Source organism: Micropterus salmoides, unplaced genomic scaffold, assembly GCF_014851395.1.
Source record: "Micropterus salmoides isolate LMB-PRFRI ecotype aquatic unplaced genomic scaffold, ASM1485139v1 Ms_hic_scaffold_3876, whole genome shotgun sequence".
Lineage (NCBI taxonomy): Eukaryota > Metazoa > Chordata > Actinopteri > Centrarchiformes > Centrarchidae > Micropterus > Micropterus salmoides.
Window position 1 is genome coordinate 1 of NW_024043235.1, and position 15,584 is coordinate 15,584.

Below are 15,584 nucleotides of genomic sequence, written 5' to 3' on the forward strand. Positions count from 1 at the left end.
TGGTACTCCCGAATAGCACCTACTAATATGGGGGTCTGATGTGTTTGCTGTGATTATTATTTATACTAATAACACATAATCTCTCTCACACCGCCCAGTGGAGACTTTGGACACGTCCCCTCATCACTGATGTAAGTTGATGAAACGTGAAACATTACTGCTGTAGCAGTATAGTTTCAACGGAGGAAGGCAGACTCTTGGGTAACACGACTGAAAGATCATTTGGATTAACTTGAGCGTCTTAGTATGTATAATTTACCCTATGGTATAGTAATAATAAGCTTTATTTGTATATCCTAGCACCTTTCACACACAAAATGAAATTAAAATAACTTGACATCAAATTGACATTTAGACAAACAAATTGACAAACAAAAGACTGCGAGGGAAAACATTATATGCAATAAAAATCTAATCTTATTAAAAAATAAAACTGTCAGTAATATTCAATAAAAGCAAGGCTACTTGAAGCTTGATGAAAAGGGTTGGCTTAGGTTTTTAATGTAAAAAAAAAATAATTTCCAACGCTGGGATATCTAGTATCCCAAATTGCTCCACTGGGTGGCTCTGTATTGTATGCCAATTGCTTCTGTTTTCCAGTTTGAACAAGTAAACCAACCCCAAACTAAAGAATCTGACCTGGTGCCTGCACATTCATGCAGTTCCCTCAGTATTATCAAGCTTGAAGCAGCACAAAATGCATCAGCCCCTGACTAATACATTACACAATACATAATGAATGAAAGGGGATGACACAGTAAGTGCCTGACCACAGATATTACAGACAGGATGTACATTTGTCAGATGAATACAAAATCTTGTGATGTGTTAATGTGTGTCAAATGTCACAACAGCATTTGTGTCATCCTATATTTGGTTACTGATCTCAAATGTGGCCCCACCCTGTACCACTTTCAAATCTAAATGAAAAACACTGCTGCACTTTTATTTTCTTTGTTGCTTTTACCACATATTGTTGCCGTAACTGTATGGTCTATTCCATTTGTATTTTATTTCATTTTATGTATTTTATTTCATTTCATCTAATTTCCTAAATCTCAAGTTAGTCTACTTTAATTGATCGTATTCTGGTTATTATTGCTTATTGTCTATAAATGTCATTCTAATGCTTTTCTTTTTCTATGTAAAGCACTTTGAATTGCCTCTGTGTTGGAAATGTGTTCTCATGTTGTCTCAGAAGAGCCACGTAAAATTTGATTAACATTCCTCTGATTAGCTTCCCCACAGCCTGCACAAAAAACAAAACCCTCTTTGGACTTGGAAAGCCATCACACCAGATAGGACAAAATTAGCAGGACAAGTAGCAAGAATGATCTAGTGTGAAGCAAACACGGAGCCCAAAATCAATCCTGTGATCCTGATTAGAGGAACAGCACGAATCAGAAGTCTGTGATGCAAGAGGCATACTGAAGTAATTCATGTTCCCCTAGAGACCACACTCCCCTTCAACATTTCATGTGCTGTGCTATAAAGGAAGTCTTCCCGAACCCAGTTGAGTGTAGGGTGAACTGGATGTCCTCTGCACAAGTCTGAAAAATATGGAGGATGTTGAGAAGACGCAAGCAGAATATTTAAGAATGTGTAAATTTAATATAGAGGGGGCGTCTTCTTCTTCTTTTTTTTCTGGTTGTTTATAACATTATTGTCAACTAATGTAAAGAATTCATCCTCCTCCCTGCAAAACAAACAAAATAGCCACAAGGGGGCAGTATCTACTAGAGGAAAGTGCATATCATAACGATAGCTCTTGTTCCAGAATAAATCTTTCCCAAAGAAAATTGTCTGTCAACAAAAACACATCATGGGTGGTTTCAGTTGCGCATATATGTCTCTGAGTAAATAAAAATGATTACTCATATAATGAAACGATTTTATAACCTTAAACAGGACCTTAGCCAATGTCAGTCACCTTCACTCTGGACCCACCAGTGTATGTTCTTTGCAGATTTGTTTATTGGGACCGATCTATGTCCATGTCAAGATATTGGCTACAGAACTAAAACAACCTGAACTGCGGGGTTTGGGATGATTCTTGTTAAAAGTGTCTGCTATTTCTGGTAAATTACAAAAAACAGATTTTATTAATAAATGTTACATCGGCAGCTTCAGTGCATCTCATAAATAAGCCATTCCACCCAAAACAAACTCCCACTGGAAAAGGTTTTTTAAATATTTAGATGGCCAGCAGACTTTTCATGTCCTGTTGCATTTGTTATTGTATTCACGTTGTATGTGTCTTTGCTGCAAAAATTATTTACTCAAGTGGCTCAAATGATCAATAGATGAATTTATATGCATTAAAGGTTATTTATGTATAATTGATTACATAACATTGGACAGAAAGGGAGACATTTGTACAGCAAGTGATTTTGCTGCTCAACCTTGAATTTATAATGAGATGAGTTTTGAACCTCAGCACTTTTAGATGAAATTCCTTTTAGATGATGGAAGACAACAAAGTTTGGCAAAAATCCAAGGTTAATCTGACATCGTAGTTAGTCATTATTCTAACTAAACCAAAGAAAAAGGTAAAGTATTCATATATTTAAGTAAAAGTAACAATATTACAAACACACCGAAGTCAAATTATTTTATATTATGTTATTGCACCACTTTACTCATGTAAGTAGCATTTTAGATCTGGCCGAGATTGATTTTAACCACTTTATTTTTGTCTGTGTAGTTTAATTTCTGAAAATGCATTGTATTTAATAGGCTCATCATAGGTTAGTAATGTTTAATCTTAATCTGAAAAGTAACTATGGGTGTCAAATAGGCCAAATGTCTTAAAAAGTGCAATATTTGCTGCTGAAATGTAGTGAACTATAAATATTTAATAGCAAAAAAGTAGCTTACCTCAAAATTGTAGGCTATGTTAGCATTGTACCCATTCAACATTATTTCTTTGCACTATGCATATTTGTTTAAAATTAACAGAAACACTTGACATATATAGCCTATAAACATTTTATGTTGTTGGTCACTGTTACTTTTTCAAGACACCTATTTTTGCCTAACTTAAATGTTTGTTATTTGCTCAGATTTATTGTCCACGTTTTAACTGTAGCCTATGTCTGTCCGTGTTCTTCAAACTGTGAGAGCAACTTAAAACCGGAGTCAAACCCCTTGTGTGTGTTCACAGGGGCCACTTAGCCAATGAAGCTGATTCTGCAAGATCCATGACCTCTTCGTGCTGTTTTTTAATGAAGCATTGCCTTTTCCAACTCGGGTCACACCGTCCACACAGGCTGGTGAGGCTGGATTGTGATGTGTTTTGGGGGATATGAAGCACCCCACAAGTCTGCAGTCGCTTTCTTGCGGTACTCACAGGCGGTTGATTTGTGTTGTCTGGGTGGATTGCAGCATATTGTAGCTCCGCCCTCGATTACTCTGCCTGGGTCGACGTACGGTGGCTGCGCAGCGCTTGAAGGCAGAAGCGTCCGACTCGGAGCGGAGGGAGGTTGGAGGAGCAGAGCTGCTTAGTGTCGTTGTAGCGGAAATTACTGTTCGCTCCAGTTTCACGCACTGCAGCCTCTGGATTAAAAACACCGCAGTTTCCTCTCAAGACGAGCCGCAGCCCAGAAACGGATATAAAACAAGGGGTTTCTCACACTGCGAGAAGTTTGCACGCGGAGTTTTAAAGAGTAGTTTCGGGTGGGCTGGCTGAGCGAGCCTGGCTGCCCGCTGCGCGTCCCCCCTGCCCCGGCCAGCCAACCACAAGTTAGCCCGCTGTCCTGGTCTTCTTCCAGCTGTGGTGAATCATGGCGCTCAGAGCCAAGGCGCTGTACGACTTCAACTCTGAAAACCCCGGGGAGGTGTCGGTGAGGGAGAACGAAGTCCTGACTTTGTACAGCGAACAGGACATAGATGGCTGGTTTGAGGGGACGAACAGCAAAGGAGAGAGGGGACTGTTCCCCGCTTCCTACGTGGAGATCCTGAGGAACGACGCCACCTCCACGTTCAACAACAACAGCTGTAGCACATCTGGGGACACTTACCCGGACTCCCGATACGCCAACGTCCCATCCGGAGGGTTTGACGGCTCTCAGAATAAAGTTGAGAACCTTTCTAAACTGTCTCCGCCCGCGTTCACCTCTTTCTCAGCCCCCACACAACAACAGCAGCAGCAGCAGCACACTTACCAGCAGCAGAGCCAAGGGAGCGATGATGACTGGGATGATGACTGGGATGACAGCTCTACTGTCGCAGATGAGCCAGGGACTGTAGGAGGAAGGTATAGGGACTTTGAAGGCAATGGGCCTTCCACTTACAGAGTGTCAACATCGTCAATGGCAAGAGGAAATGCACAGCAAGCGAAGAGCTCTGCCACGGTCAGTAGGAACCTGAACAGGTTTTCAACCTTTGTGAAGTCAGGAGGAGAGGCGTTTGTGCTCGGGGAGGCGTCAGGCTTTGTGAAGGATGGGGATAAGATCTGTGTGGTAATGGGTCAATATGGTCCTGAGTGGCAGGAGAACCCGTACCCATTCGCTTGTACAATTGACGACCCCACTAAACAGACCAAGTTCAAGGGCATGAAAAGCTACATCTCCTATAAGCTGACACCCACCCACACCCAGACCCAGGTGAACAGGAGGTATAAGCACTTTGACTGGCTGTACGCTCGCCTGGTGGAGAAATTCCCTGTTATCTCGGTGCCACACATCCCGGAGAAGCAGGCCACAGGGCGATTTGAGGAGGACTTCATCTCCAAGAGGAGGAAGGGCCTGATATGGTGGATGAACCACATGACCAGCCACCCTGTCCTGGCCAGGTGTGATGTTTTCCAGCACTTCCTCACCTGCAACAGCGCTGACGAGAAGGCCTGGAAGCAGGGCAAGAGGAAGGCCGAGAAGGACGAGATGGTCGGAGCCAACTTTTTCCTCACCATCAGCCCCCCTGCAGCTCCGCTCGACTTCCAGGAGGTCGAAAGCAAAATAGACGGGTTCAAGACCTTCACCAAAAGGATGGACGAGAGCACCTTGCAGCTCAACGCCACTGTAAATGAGTTTGCCCGCAAGCAGATTAGTGGTTTCAAGAAGGAGTATCAGAAAGTGGGGCTGTCATTTAAGGTCCTCAGCCAAGCCTTTGAAATGGACCAGCAGGTGTACTCTGCTGGACTCAACCAGGCGATCTCCTTCACTGGGGAGGCGTATGAAGCCATCGGAGAGTATTTTGCTGAGCAGCCCAGCAAGGATCTCGACCCCATCACAGATTTGTTAGCTCTTTACCAAGGACACCTGGCAAATTACCCAGACATCATCCATGTCCAGAAAGGTAAAATAACAACACTGTCGTACACATTTTTATACATTTCTCACTGACTAATTTATCGTTTTGTATAAGGCTGCCTTCTTAGGAGAAATTTCTTCTTATTTTTTATGTCTTTTGATTCATGACATCAGGACACAGATAGTTGCCAACCTTTAATGTTTAGATACATTTCTTGTAGACAACTAAACACTTTTCTTATTAACTATTAACTTTTTTTTTTAATTAGAAAACAATACGACAATAGAGCTTAATCAGCTTAAACCCAATACTAAACTGAACACCAAAGGCTCTATGTAAAAGATGCAACCAATTCAAATCCCAGAACAACACTACAAGATAAGCCTCACTATAAACGTGTCCACTGAAATGTTTCATAATCCTAGCGTTCTAGTCTATTTATAATTCACCACATATACACGTAAATAAATTAAATAAAACAATATGCTGCATAGCCCCTGTATCCAAACATTACTTTTCATCACAAGTCTGGCTGAGTTACATTCAACAGGTTTTAATATAAGGAAATACGCGTGTTTGCCGGCTGCAAAAAGGTAAACAAGGCAATTTGTTTCAGGCAGTTTAATTTGCTAGACGTGTCAACAGCAAAGGTTGTCAGGTTGCAAGTTTATGTTACTTTGCAAAACAAATAGGCCGTGTTTGCATTTGGAAATCGGTCTACATGCTTCTGCCCCTGTTTGTTCCACCTGCTGAATCAAATGGGCGGCACCCTTTTGGCTGTGTTTGGATTTCCATTATGGGTGAAGTACTACATATTAGTGCTCTGGAGACGGAGAATGACCTACCTGGCCCTTCAGTCACAACACTGACGCAACTTGAGATTTGCAACTGAATCCTTCACAAATGATTGTCCATATGTTTTGTAGTCTCTGCACAGAAAGTCAATGTTAGACTAATGTAGGCCATCCTCCTGCAGGACCCTAACTCAGTGATTGTTCCCATTGTGTGGCAAAATGTCACTGGCATGAGAGGCAACACTGTTATGCAGCATTGTGGCACTTGTGTTTAGAGAGAAGCTCTCTCTGATGTTTATCATGTGTGAAAATGTGGCACAATTGCTTCCTTTTGATGCAAAACAGAAAATGATAGTCTAAATGAAACGTGTAACTCAAACCAAACTGCTCCTCTATGTGCTGTAGGTCGTACCCAACTGCTTTCTGAACATTTATGTGTGCCAATATTAGTTGATCTCCCTTTAAATCTCATGGCTCTCTGATCAGGTTGGGAAAATGATCTTTTCATCCACCCATCATCCGGAGTGGTGTGTCCAGTATTTCATTTACCAGCTACATGGATCCAAAGAATTAACTCTCAGAGCGACTTAGTAGAGCCACAACTCAAAGTTTAGCATTTTGCTGGTGACTTGTGTTAACAAGTGCACATCTTGCTTTGTCATTTGGCTCCCCTTACAAACACTGGGCCCATTCACTCCACAATAAACAACACTGGGGAAACAGGACGGGCTGTGTTTAGGCTGCAGTGGGACACAAACTTCCCAGTCAGCTCAAAACAAGTTCGCCACGTAGGCCGCACACAGCCCAAATAAGGTGACGCAGCCATTTACAGAACATTTCATGATAAGCCCTGCCTAATTCCACAGATAAGAAACTCTGGTTTGATACCGCTCATGGAAGACCTTGCTGCGGGCACAGTGTTGAGAAAAGAGTGCAGTGAAACAGGGCTTCACCGCGCCGGCAGACTGGAAACAAAGCTGACAGGAAAGTCAGGGCATGCAGCAGATGAAAGGAGAGCCGCGTATAGCACATTGAATCCAAAATTACTTTGACCTCCTCTTGTGTTTAGTGGACTGAAGCTGTTTAGTTTCTCTATCCAGTTTTTTTTTTCATTTATCCATTCCTCTTCCCCTTAATTCAGTTCAATTCAGTTCTTTTTATATCTATATCCTCTGTGAAAAACTCAGCATGTGCAAGCAGAATTTGTGTGTAACCGCTCACATTGCTAGGCCTGTTGGTCTATATTGTGCCAGTATCTGCAAGAAGCTATTTATGATGCCGCATGGTAGTGACAATGATATATTGGAACAGCAATGTCACTCGTTTTTAATACGCCCTTTCTGATCAGCGTGTGGAGGAAATGTCCTCAAAGTGCTATTCTTCTGTTAGAAACTGAGGTTTGCTAATGTTTTCTCCTAGTGAGACACCTGAAGACAGGCTAGGCCACATCCTTTGCTGTCCATAAACCACATTACACACAACAGCAGTGGTCTTACAGAAACTCACTCGGCCGAGAAGGTCAGCTGAGACTGAACAGTGCCAGAGCCATGCATTAATAGAGCGATAATCAAGACTTTAAGTCAGTCAGATAGTCAAATGGTCTCCATAGCAGTTTAAAAGTGCAGTTTGAAGCTAACAGTCTTGGTCATTACCCCTATTGAAGAGGTTATCTCTTGTCTTGCAGTCACTGTTGCTCTCTTTAGGAGAAGCCTGTCAAAACATTACTTGTCAGTCTTATCAACTGCTGAATTCCATTTTTAGCTCCCTATATCAGTGTCATTAGGACGTCAGACACCAGGCAGGTTTTTATTTGATAGTGACCAGCGAAATGTGAGCTTTCCCAAAGAGGGACACTGAACATGACTCTATTGATCTCCACCTCTTCAGGGATCCCATTAGCCATTAGCATGGAGCTTGACTGTGATATTGACATCGCATCTGGTGTTGCTTTCAAAAATATATAGAGCTTCACGTCATTTTTTATTTTTGTATATCCTAATCTGATATTGTGGCCATTCCTTTACGTTGTTTCTTATTATTTTAAGAGGGTTCATAAATGCTCACTTTACAAACCCAAGAAAAGCTTACATCTGGTTTGGCAGATTAGCAAAGAAGCTACGTTTGTTTTTATAAGTCAGTCTAAAATTTAAATGCTCTTGTATTCAGCGTTATTGAAGCTCAAAGGGGAGAGAGGTTGAACGTTAAAACTTGTGGTCTGTAAATGTCTAGCAGTCTTTGCAGAGGTGAAAACACACATTATTTTTTTTTTGTCACAGCTCACACCTGACTGCTTGTCAAGTGAATATTGAAATGCAACCAGTTATGCTGCTCTTAAGTTCTTGTTCAAACGCTTAGTGTGTATATAATATTGATCTTAACTGAACTTAAGGGTAGAGGAAAACTAACCCCTTTGCAGGTAATGTTTTCATTCAGTAGATAAAAATGCGCCGACTATTATCAGTCTTTATCTGGCAAAAAAAAAATAAATAGACTATTTGCTTGAAAGTAAAGACTGCATACAGAATACAAATCCAGTAGGAGAGGATAGTAAGTTTAAGCCTATCTGTGGTGAATTAAGATTAAGTTCATGAGTAATTAAGTTGAAGAAATACTTTTAGGCTTGGCCTACTCTTTCCCTGGTTAATGTTATCTATTCACTAAGAGCTGCATTTTGTCTGATCTCATTACAGTTTTATAACCACATAGTGATAAAATAATGGCAGGCAAGTAAGAGAAAGATGTCAGGTTTTCCTGCTGAGTCAGCTGACACTCCTTCTGTGTAAATACTGTGCGTCTGTCTGATATATTGTTACGGCCTATTTAAATGTCCTCTAATGCACACATGGATGACCGAGGTGGTGGAGTGATTAGATGGGGATTGCTGCTGGTTGTTCAGGTCACAGGCTCGCAGTAGCTCAGTGTTGTGTAACCAGGGATTACGTAAGAGCTGAAGCTGCAGCGTCCAGGAGGGCTCTGTGCCACCTCTGTGTTCCCAGGGAGCATTTCTTCAGAGGCGTACATAAAGATTTTTTCTTATTTATTGTGTGACACTGTAGTATGTTAAAAAAATCATAAATCACTGTAGGTGATGCTGGGGTCAGGCAGTAATCAGTAGCATTGAATCTCATAGGTTTATTTTGAAACAACAGCATTATGTATCTCAAACACTGGCAGTGTCCAGTATTTTCAGTGGCAGTAACCTGAGAAAGCAAAGATGGCATGAGCCGAAGAAGCAGTTGTACAACAAGACATCAGGTGCAATACGGCATTACTTAACTATCTAAAGAAAAAGAGTATCTATAGTTTTTTGTTATTTGTTCAGAGGTAGCACTTACTGCAAAGTTCCTGCTCTCCAGAAAGTCTTGTGTGACCGGTGTGTTGTGTGTAAAAGAACGCCTCTGGCCGATCTGTCACTGGTCACTTTTAACAGTAAAATAAATATCTTCAGGTTCTGGACTGTTGGTCTGACAAAACAAGCAATTTGAAGACTTCACCTTGGTCTCTGGGAAATTGTGATAAGCTCTTTTCACTATTTTCTAGTGTTGTAGTACTCGAGACCGGTCTTAAGATCATTTTTTGATTGTCTTGGTCTCGTCTCGGACATTGAGGACTCAAGAACAGTCAAGACCATAACTTTGGGAATATCAATAAATTGCTTTTGCATTGTCTGATTTATTTGTTAACATCCTAACTTTGATTGGATGTAAAACGTATAGCTTCAAAACGCAATCAATAACCCTAATTAAGCATGGAAAAGGAGTGTTGTGGGTGCTTTAGCAGCAATTTGTGGGTGTTTTAATGGGAATGTGGATCTTTCAGATCAATTTGAGAAGTACCTATTATCTCATTCCACATTTTATTGTGTGTCATGTAATGTGGGGAACTGGTCTTGGTCTTGTCTCGGTCTCGCCCTCCCTCGGTCTTGGTCTCGACTTGGTCTCAGCCCCTAAAAGTCTTGGTCTTGTCTCGGTCTCGGTTTGGGCGGTCTTGACTACAACACTACTATTTTCTGACAGCTCATAGACTAAACTATGAATTAATTGAGAAAATATTAATGAGTAATTAAAATAATAGATATTTTACCACTTACAGACTCCGTATCTTACTGGTGGCTCCGTTGCAACAGGCCTTGCAGCAGCTGTGAAAAAGATGTGTCTATAACAGTTTGCTGACACCATTTTCTGTGACTGAACTCTTGCCTTTCTCATAAAGTCTCCATGGTAACAATTACTCCCCCTTAGTCCATTAGTGGGCTTTTAAAACACAGGAAGCCAGAGACCTTTAAGGTATGGTAAACACCTTTGGGATGTGCATTTAAGTATTTGGACAGCTGGGTTGTTCCCGTCTCTCTCCTCTCCACCCCCTGTCTCTGTTCCCCTGTTATCTTTACCTCTCTTTCTGTCATGTTAGAGGAATTTCAAAGATCTGGGTAAAACTGCATCTGAGGGAGCTTAAGCCGGGAGGCAAACTGGGCAGATTTTCAGTGGGAAAAGTGAAGACATGGGATTTTGTCAGCATATTTCTTCTGTATCCTGTAATATATGATATTTATGTGATGAGTGTTGAGAGTTGTAAAGAAAAAGGCAGCCATGGTGCATTTTTGTGAACTTTAAGGGTAGACAGAAGCCAAAAGAGTTCTGAGTTAGGTCAGTATGTATCCTGTGCTCTCACATTTCAGGAAACGTGTAGGCTGAATCAGGCTTTAAACAGAGTGCTGGTGAGTAAGCTCACATAATGACTTGAAAATCCCATGACAGAACAATACAGGACATTTTGCTGCATGCCTTAAGGTCACAAATCTCATCATCACACCCTGCCCTAAAGCCAACGCGTTGAGATAGCATTGTCTATCAACTGGTTATGCCTTTGTTGGAGTCACGCTCATCTCACTACATGTTGTCTCTGTCGTTTTGAACTATAACAGCATGTTATTGTTAACACTGTACCATCACCATGTTGGTTTCTGTGTTTCAAAGTGTTGAGCCAACAAATGTTTAAGTGACGTTAACAAGTCGGACAGATCAAAAGGCTCTACAGCAAGGTTTATTTAAAACACCTCAGGGCTACAACTGTGATTCATTTCATGATCAGTTATTCTGCTAATTAGTTTCTCGATTCATTGTTTGATCTATCAAATGTCAGGAAATGTTAAAAAAATGCCCATCCCAAATTTCTTGACCACAAAGTGATGCCTCTTTGAATGTCTTGTCAGGTCCAACCAACAGTCCAAAATACAAAGAGTGAGCTACCTGAAACACTGAGAAGCGACAAGTCATCGTGTTCGAGAAACTGTAATAATATAGGTACTTGATGTTACCGTAGCAATGAGGCGTCTGGCTTTACCACCTGCTTCTGCTTAGAATATCACAAGAGCTCCAAAGTTAATTTAAGAAAAGGGGGACATTTTCAAACTTCTCTCCTTTGGCCTACGAATGAAGTTGCAAACTGGAAAATTTTCGACAAGAACAAAAAGTGCCATAAGATAAATTAAGAAGTTATGTGAGCACACACCTACCTACATACCTTAGCATTCATGCCATGACATGTAGACATTATTTCTGAGTAGTTGGATCAGACATAAGGTCATATCCTGTCAGTTTCTCTTGCGTTCAGACTGAACACTTATCGCTCATGACATTTCTTCCTTTGTCTGGACAGAAAATGTCAGCAATTTGATAAGTCATCTGTCATGAGCTCCTGGTGTTTTGACCCTGCCTTCTGCTCCCATCAAAACATCGGTCTGGAAGGTTGTAGGCTAATTTCTTGTTTTGGCACCAGTATGGTTGAAGGCTTATTCTGCAGCAAGCAAAACTTGAGGGAGGGAGTTTAAAGGAAGCTGCAGTGACAGTTCGTATGTGTCAAAATGGTTGGTTTGTAAACCATCCTGTCTTGAATTGACCACAGTGACAACAGCAACTAGCTCTTCCTGGCAGAGTGCAAACTGAGTGGTGTACTTGTGTCTCTCAGTATGAGTGTAATGTGCTGGATTTATTATTTAATGCAAGTTTTATTTTATTTTTTTTATTTTTTTATTTTTTTATAGATGTTTAGGAGAGGTACAGTCAGACCATGTCATGGTTTATTTATATTCACTTGTGATGATCAAAGTAATGTCCAACAGCTGAACTCAAAAAGCAACTCAAACTTATCATTAACCTCTAAATGATGACAGTGATGGGAAATATCTTACAAACAGACCTCCCTGTAGAGTGCAAACCTAAAAGAGCAAAAGCCTACATAATGCTCCTTGGCCTTTGAAACAACACTCAGGTTACTGCAGAAAGTTAGTTAGCTGGACATGCTCACATTTGTAGCTTGTGTTCAGGTAAACACATCGTTTAATCCGTTCATTTGTTAGACTTTGGAGTGTGTGTTTTCGGTTTTGCAATGGTTAAAATACTAATCTACCAATCAGGCTCTTGCCATACAGAGGAAGAATCTTACTGCAGCCCTGATGTTTATCATTTCAACAGTTACTTAGGGTTGCTAAGCTATTATTGGATAATCATTGTTCAGGGTTGGGTTTTAGCAAACAGTGAATTGCTCAACCATGACGTCCGCATTAAAGAATACCTAAGTCTTACAAAAACAGGTTTGTTCACATTTGGTATCCAATTGTACAAGTTTAATATTATGTCCTTGAAATTGCCAGTGATTATTGGAATCAAAGTTCCAGCACCTTAAATGGTTGTTTGTAAAAGGCTTTTGAAGTGAAATGATGTAACAGATTTGTCTTTTCTTTTTTTATAAAGTCGGGCCCGCTCACATTCCCTAACTATAGACACAGATGTGGTTCTGTGGGAGTTTGGAACAAACTGTTCATCAAACTATTTTTGGCCACTTCCTTGAAGTTATAGACTGTCAAGCTGTGCTCTTGAATCTTAATAGCAAAGAATATTCCAATCATTAATCAGCTTTTCTGTGAAACTGTCTGAAAGTCAGATGTTTGTTTGATTAGTTAAAAATCAGGTTTAAGGAAACAAATCTCACATCTTAAGGACGGAACATTGTGTAAAACGCAGCCTACATGTGGGCTCTCACACACTGGTTAAAATAGTATCTGTATGTAAATAGGATTTTGCCTATATTTGAACATTGATAAATAAGTGGTGTGTGGCTTCCATTTATAGAACATGCACTCTCATGAAGCTCTTTCATAAATGGAAATGATAATTGTAAATGGGATCATGGAACAACAAACTAAATCTTTTTATTTTTACTCTCTCATCCCCAAACAGGAGCCCTGACAAAGGTGAAAGAGAGCAAGAAGCATGTGGAGGAGGGCAAGATGGACCGGGCACAGGCGGAAGGCATCGACGATCGCTGCAACATCATATCCTGTGCCACTCTGGCCGAGATCCAGCACTTCCACCATATCCGCGTGCGCGACTTCAAGGCACAGATGCAGCACTACCTACAGCAGCAGATTTCCTTCTTCCAGAAGGTCACAGGAAAGTTAGAGGAGGCTCTACAGAAATACGACAACGCGTAATAGGTCACTTGTCTCTCAGACCGTCGGTTTACATCTTGATGATCAGTGGCCATGCTCCTCCCTCGGCCAGCCAGTAGAGCTTTGGCTAACAAACAGCTAGTATCATATACTGCTGAATGCTGTTCATCCAACAGGGAGGGACATTCAAGGAGATTACTCTCCAGTAATAATGAAATTTCAACCAAATACAGGTTTCTGTGTGTGTTGGCCACATTTTTGGGGTGGACTGGATGTCAGTGTTTAAGAAGGGACGTGTAATTTAATGAAATTAGGCCAACTTGTAATACAAACAACAACAACATGGTCATGCCTTTTAATTTAACGAGAATCAATGATGGTGCACCACTTGGTGCATGGGTAAATTAAATCTAATCGATGTTATGACCTGCAGAGAGAGAACCTTGTGTCTGCTGCTACCTACACACCCGGTGCAAGATTTAATATATCAAGTGTTTTTGTCTTAAAAACACTGTTTTTAACCGACTGTTTTCAAGTGACTGCCACTCCAGAAGCAGCATTTCTCCAGTGGCTAGCACACTGCCTTCTGGAAACACTCATGCCCTTCCTGGTATCTCTCTCCTTGGACTAACAAGACGAAATGTTTACAGTCTCCTCGCTGAGCGGCCACAGACACCACTGTCTCGCTGTGCCTTCTGATTACGTCTCTCTGGTCATTTTTGTTACTTGTTACTAAAAAGCTTTACATACTGTATATGTAAAAATATATTCTATTTGTTTTTACAAAGCTACACATTTTGCAGTCTTTGAAAAAAAAAAAAGATCACTGTGATTGAGGGCTGTGTCTTTTATAGTCTTTTTTTTCCCCCAGTGGCCCCAGGATTGATTTTCAACACTCAAGAGTGTGACAAAATCAGAATCAATGAGATGTACCTGCTTTGACAATATGTACCCACGCCTTATACATGGCACAGCCAGCACTGGTGCTGATTTTAAGCTTGCAGAATTTAAGGGATGAGTATAAATGACACTTGTTGTGCCAGATACCTGAATTTGTATCAACAAAAATGTTTGTTTTCAGGCTTAGTTTTGAGGGTAGTGTTCAGAGGCAGAATGTTAGAGGGCACACGGTTCCTCACCTGTTTTAATAATGCAGTCATTTTAATAGCACACTTCTAGACAGTTCAGTTGTACGGCTATTTTAACCTTCATGGTGATGGTTGCATCACGAAGAGAAAAACATAGAAGCAGAGACACAAAATAAATTCCTCCTTCACAGAAAGCTGTTGGTTGGTCCTGTGTCTTTTGTGAAGTACTTTGAATATGTAATTACTCTTGTCTTTTGTTACTGTTGGACTGAAAATGTCTGATCTCTTCAGTCCAGAGCATGAGCCTGAATACAGTGAACAACTGGGAGAAGGCAATATAAAATTGTGTATTGCGCTGACAGGTTAATTTGCCTTTTAACGGTCCTTCAAAGTGCCTCAGACACTCATCCTATAGAATTTATATGACCCATGTAATGTGGCCACCTTACCATTTTATAATGGCAGAAAGACAAAGAGAGCAAACTGCGACTCTGCAGGTTTCCTTGGCTGCATCCCTGGTGTGCCGTGTCAGTGTTTCATGCTAAGCTCACACTCGGCTCGCAGATCTGCTGACAGCGCAGGTCCCAGCCAGCCATCTGGGACATCTGGTCACTGTTAAAAGTGGTGGAGCAGATGACAGTGAACACGTAGTGAACAGGAAAAGGTCAAAAATAGCTGGGAGAGTTTCATATTAGCTGTCATCACCACTACCTACAGCATAACCAAGATAACCAAGATGCAGAACAGTGCTTATTGGAGAAAACATTTTCTCCTCGCACAGATCATCTGATTCTCCCTGTGCACGTCAACAGTTTTGTTCAATGCTGGCCCTTTGTTTACAAGATAACAGATAGCAGCAGCTTTCATCACCGCTGGGTCTAAAGAAGCAACCACCCAGTTCTGTGAATATACTGTATGTTTATATGTTAACATGCTCCCACCAGCAGATTATCTATCAAGACTTGCCCCTCTGCCCTCTGTCCTCTTCTGACCCTGCTTAAA

At 41.1% G+C, this 15,584-nt stretch overlaps 1 protein-coding gene across 1 annotated transcript; it reads left to right on the forward strand.

Moving 5' to 3' along the window:
- Nucleotides 1–3,384: 3,384 nt before the first annotated feature.
- Nucleotides 3,385–14,776, forward strand: snx18a (sorting nexin 18a; the record flags this gene model as incomplete). Its single annotated transcript, XM_038695292.1, is given in 2 exon segments — nt 3,385–5,295; nt 13,283–14,776. Coding segments are annotated over 2 exon segments (1,767 nt in total). The 3' UTR covers nt 13,537–14,776.
- Nucleotides 14,777–15,584: the final 808 nt, after the last annotated feature.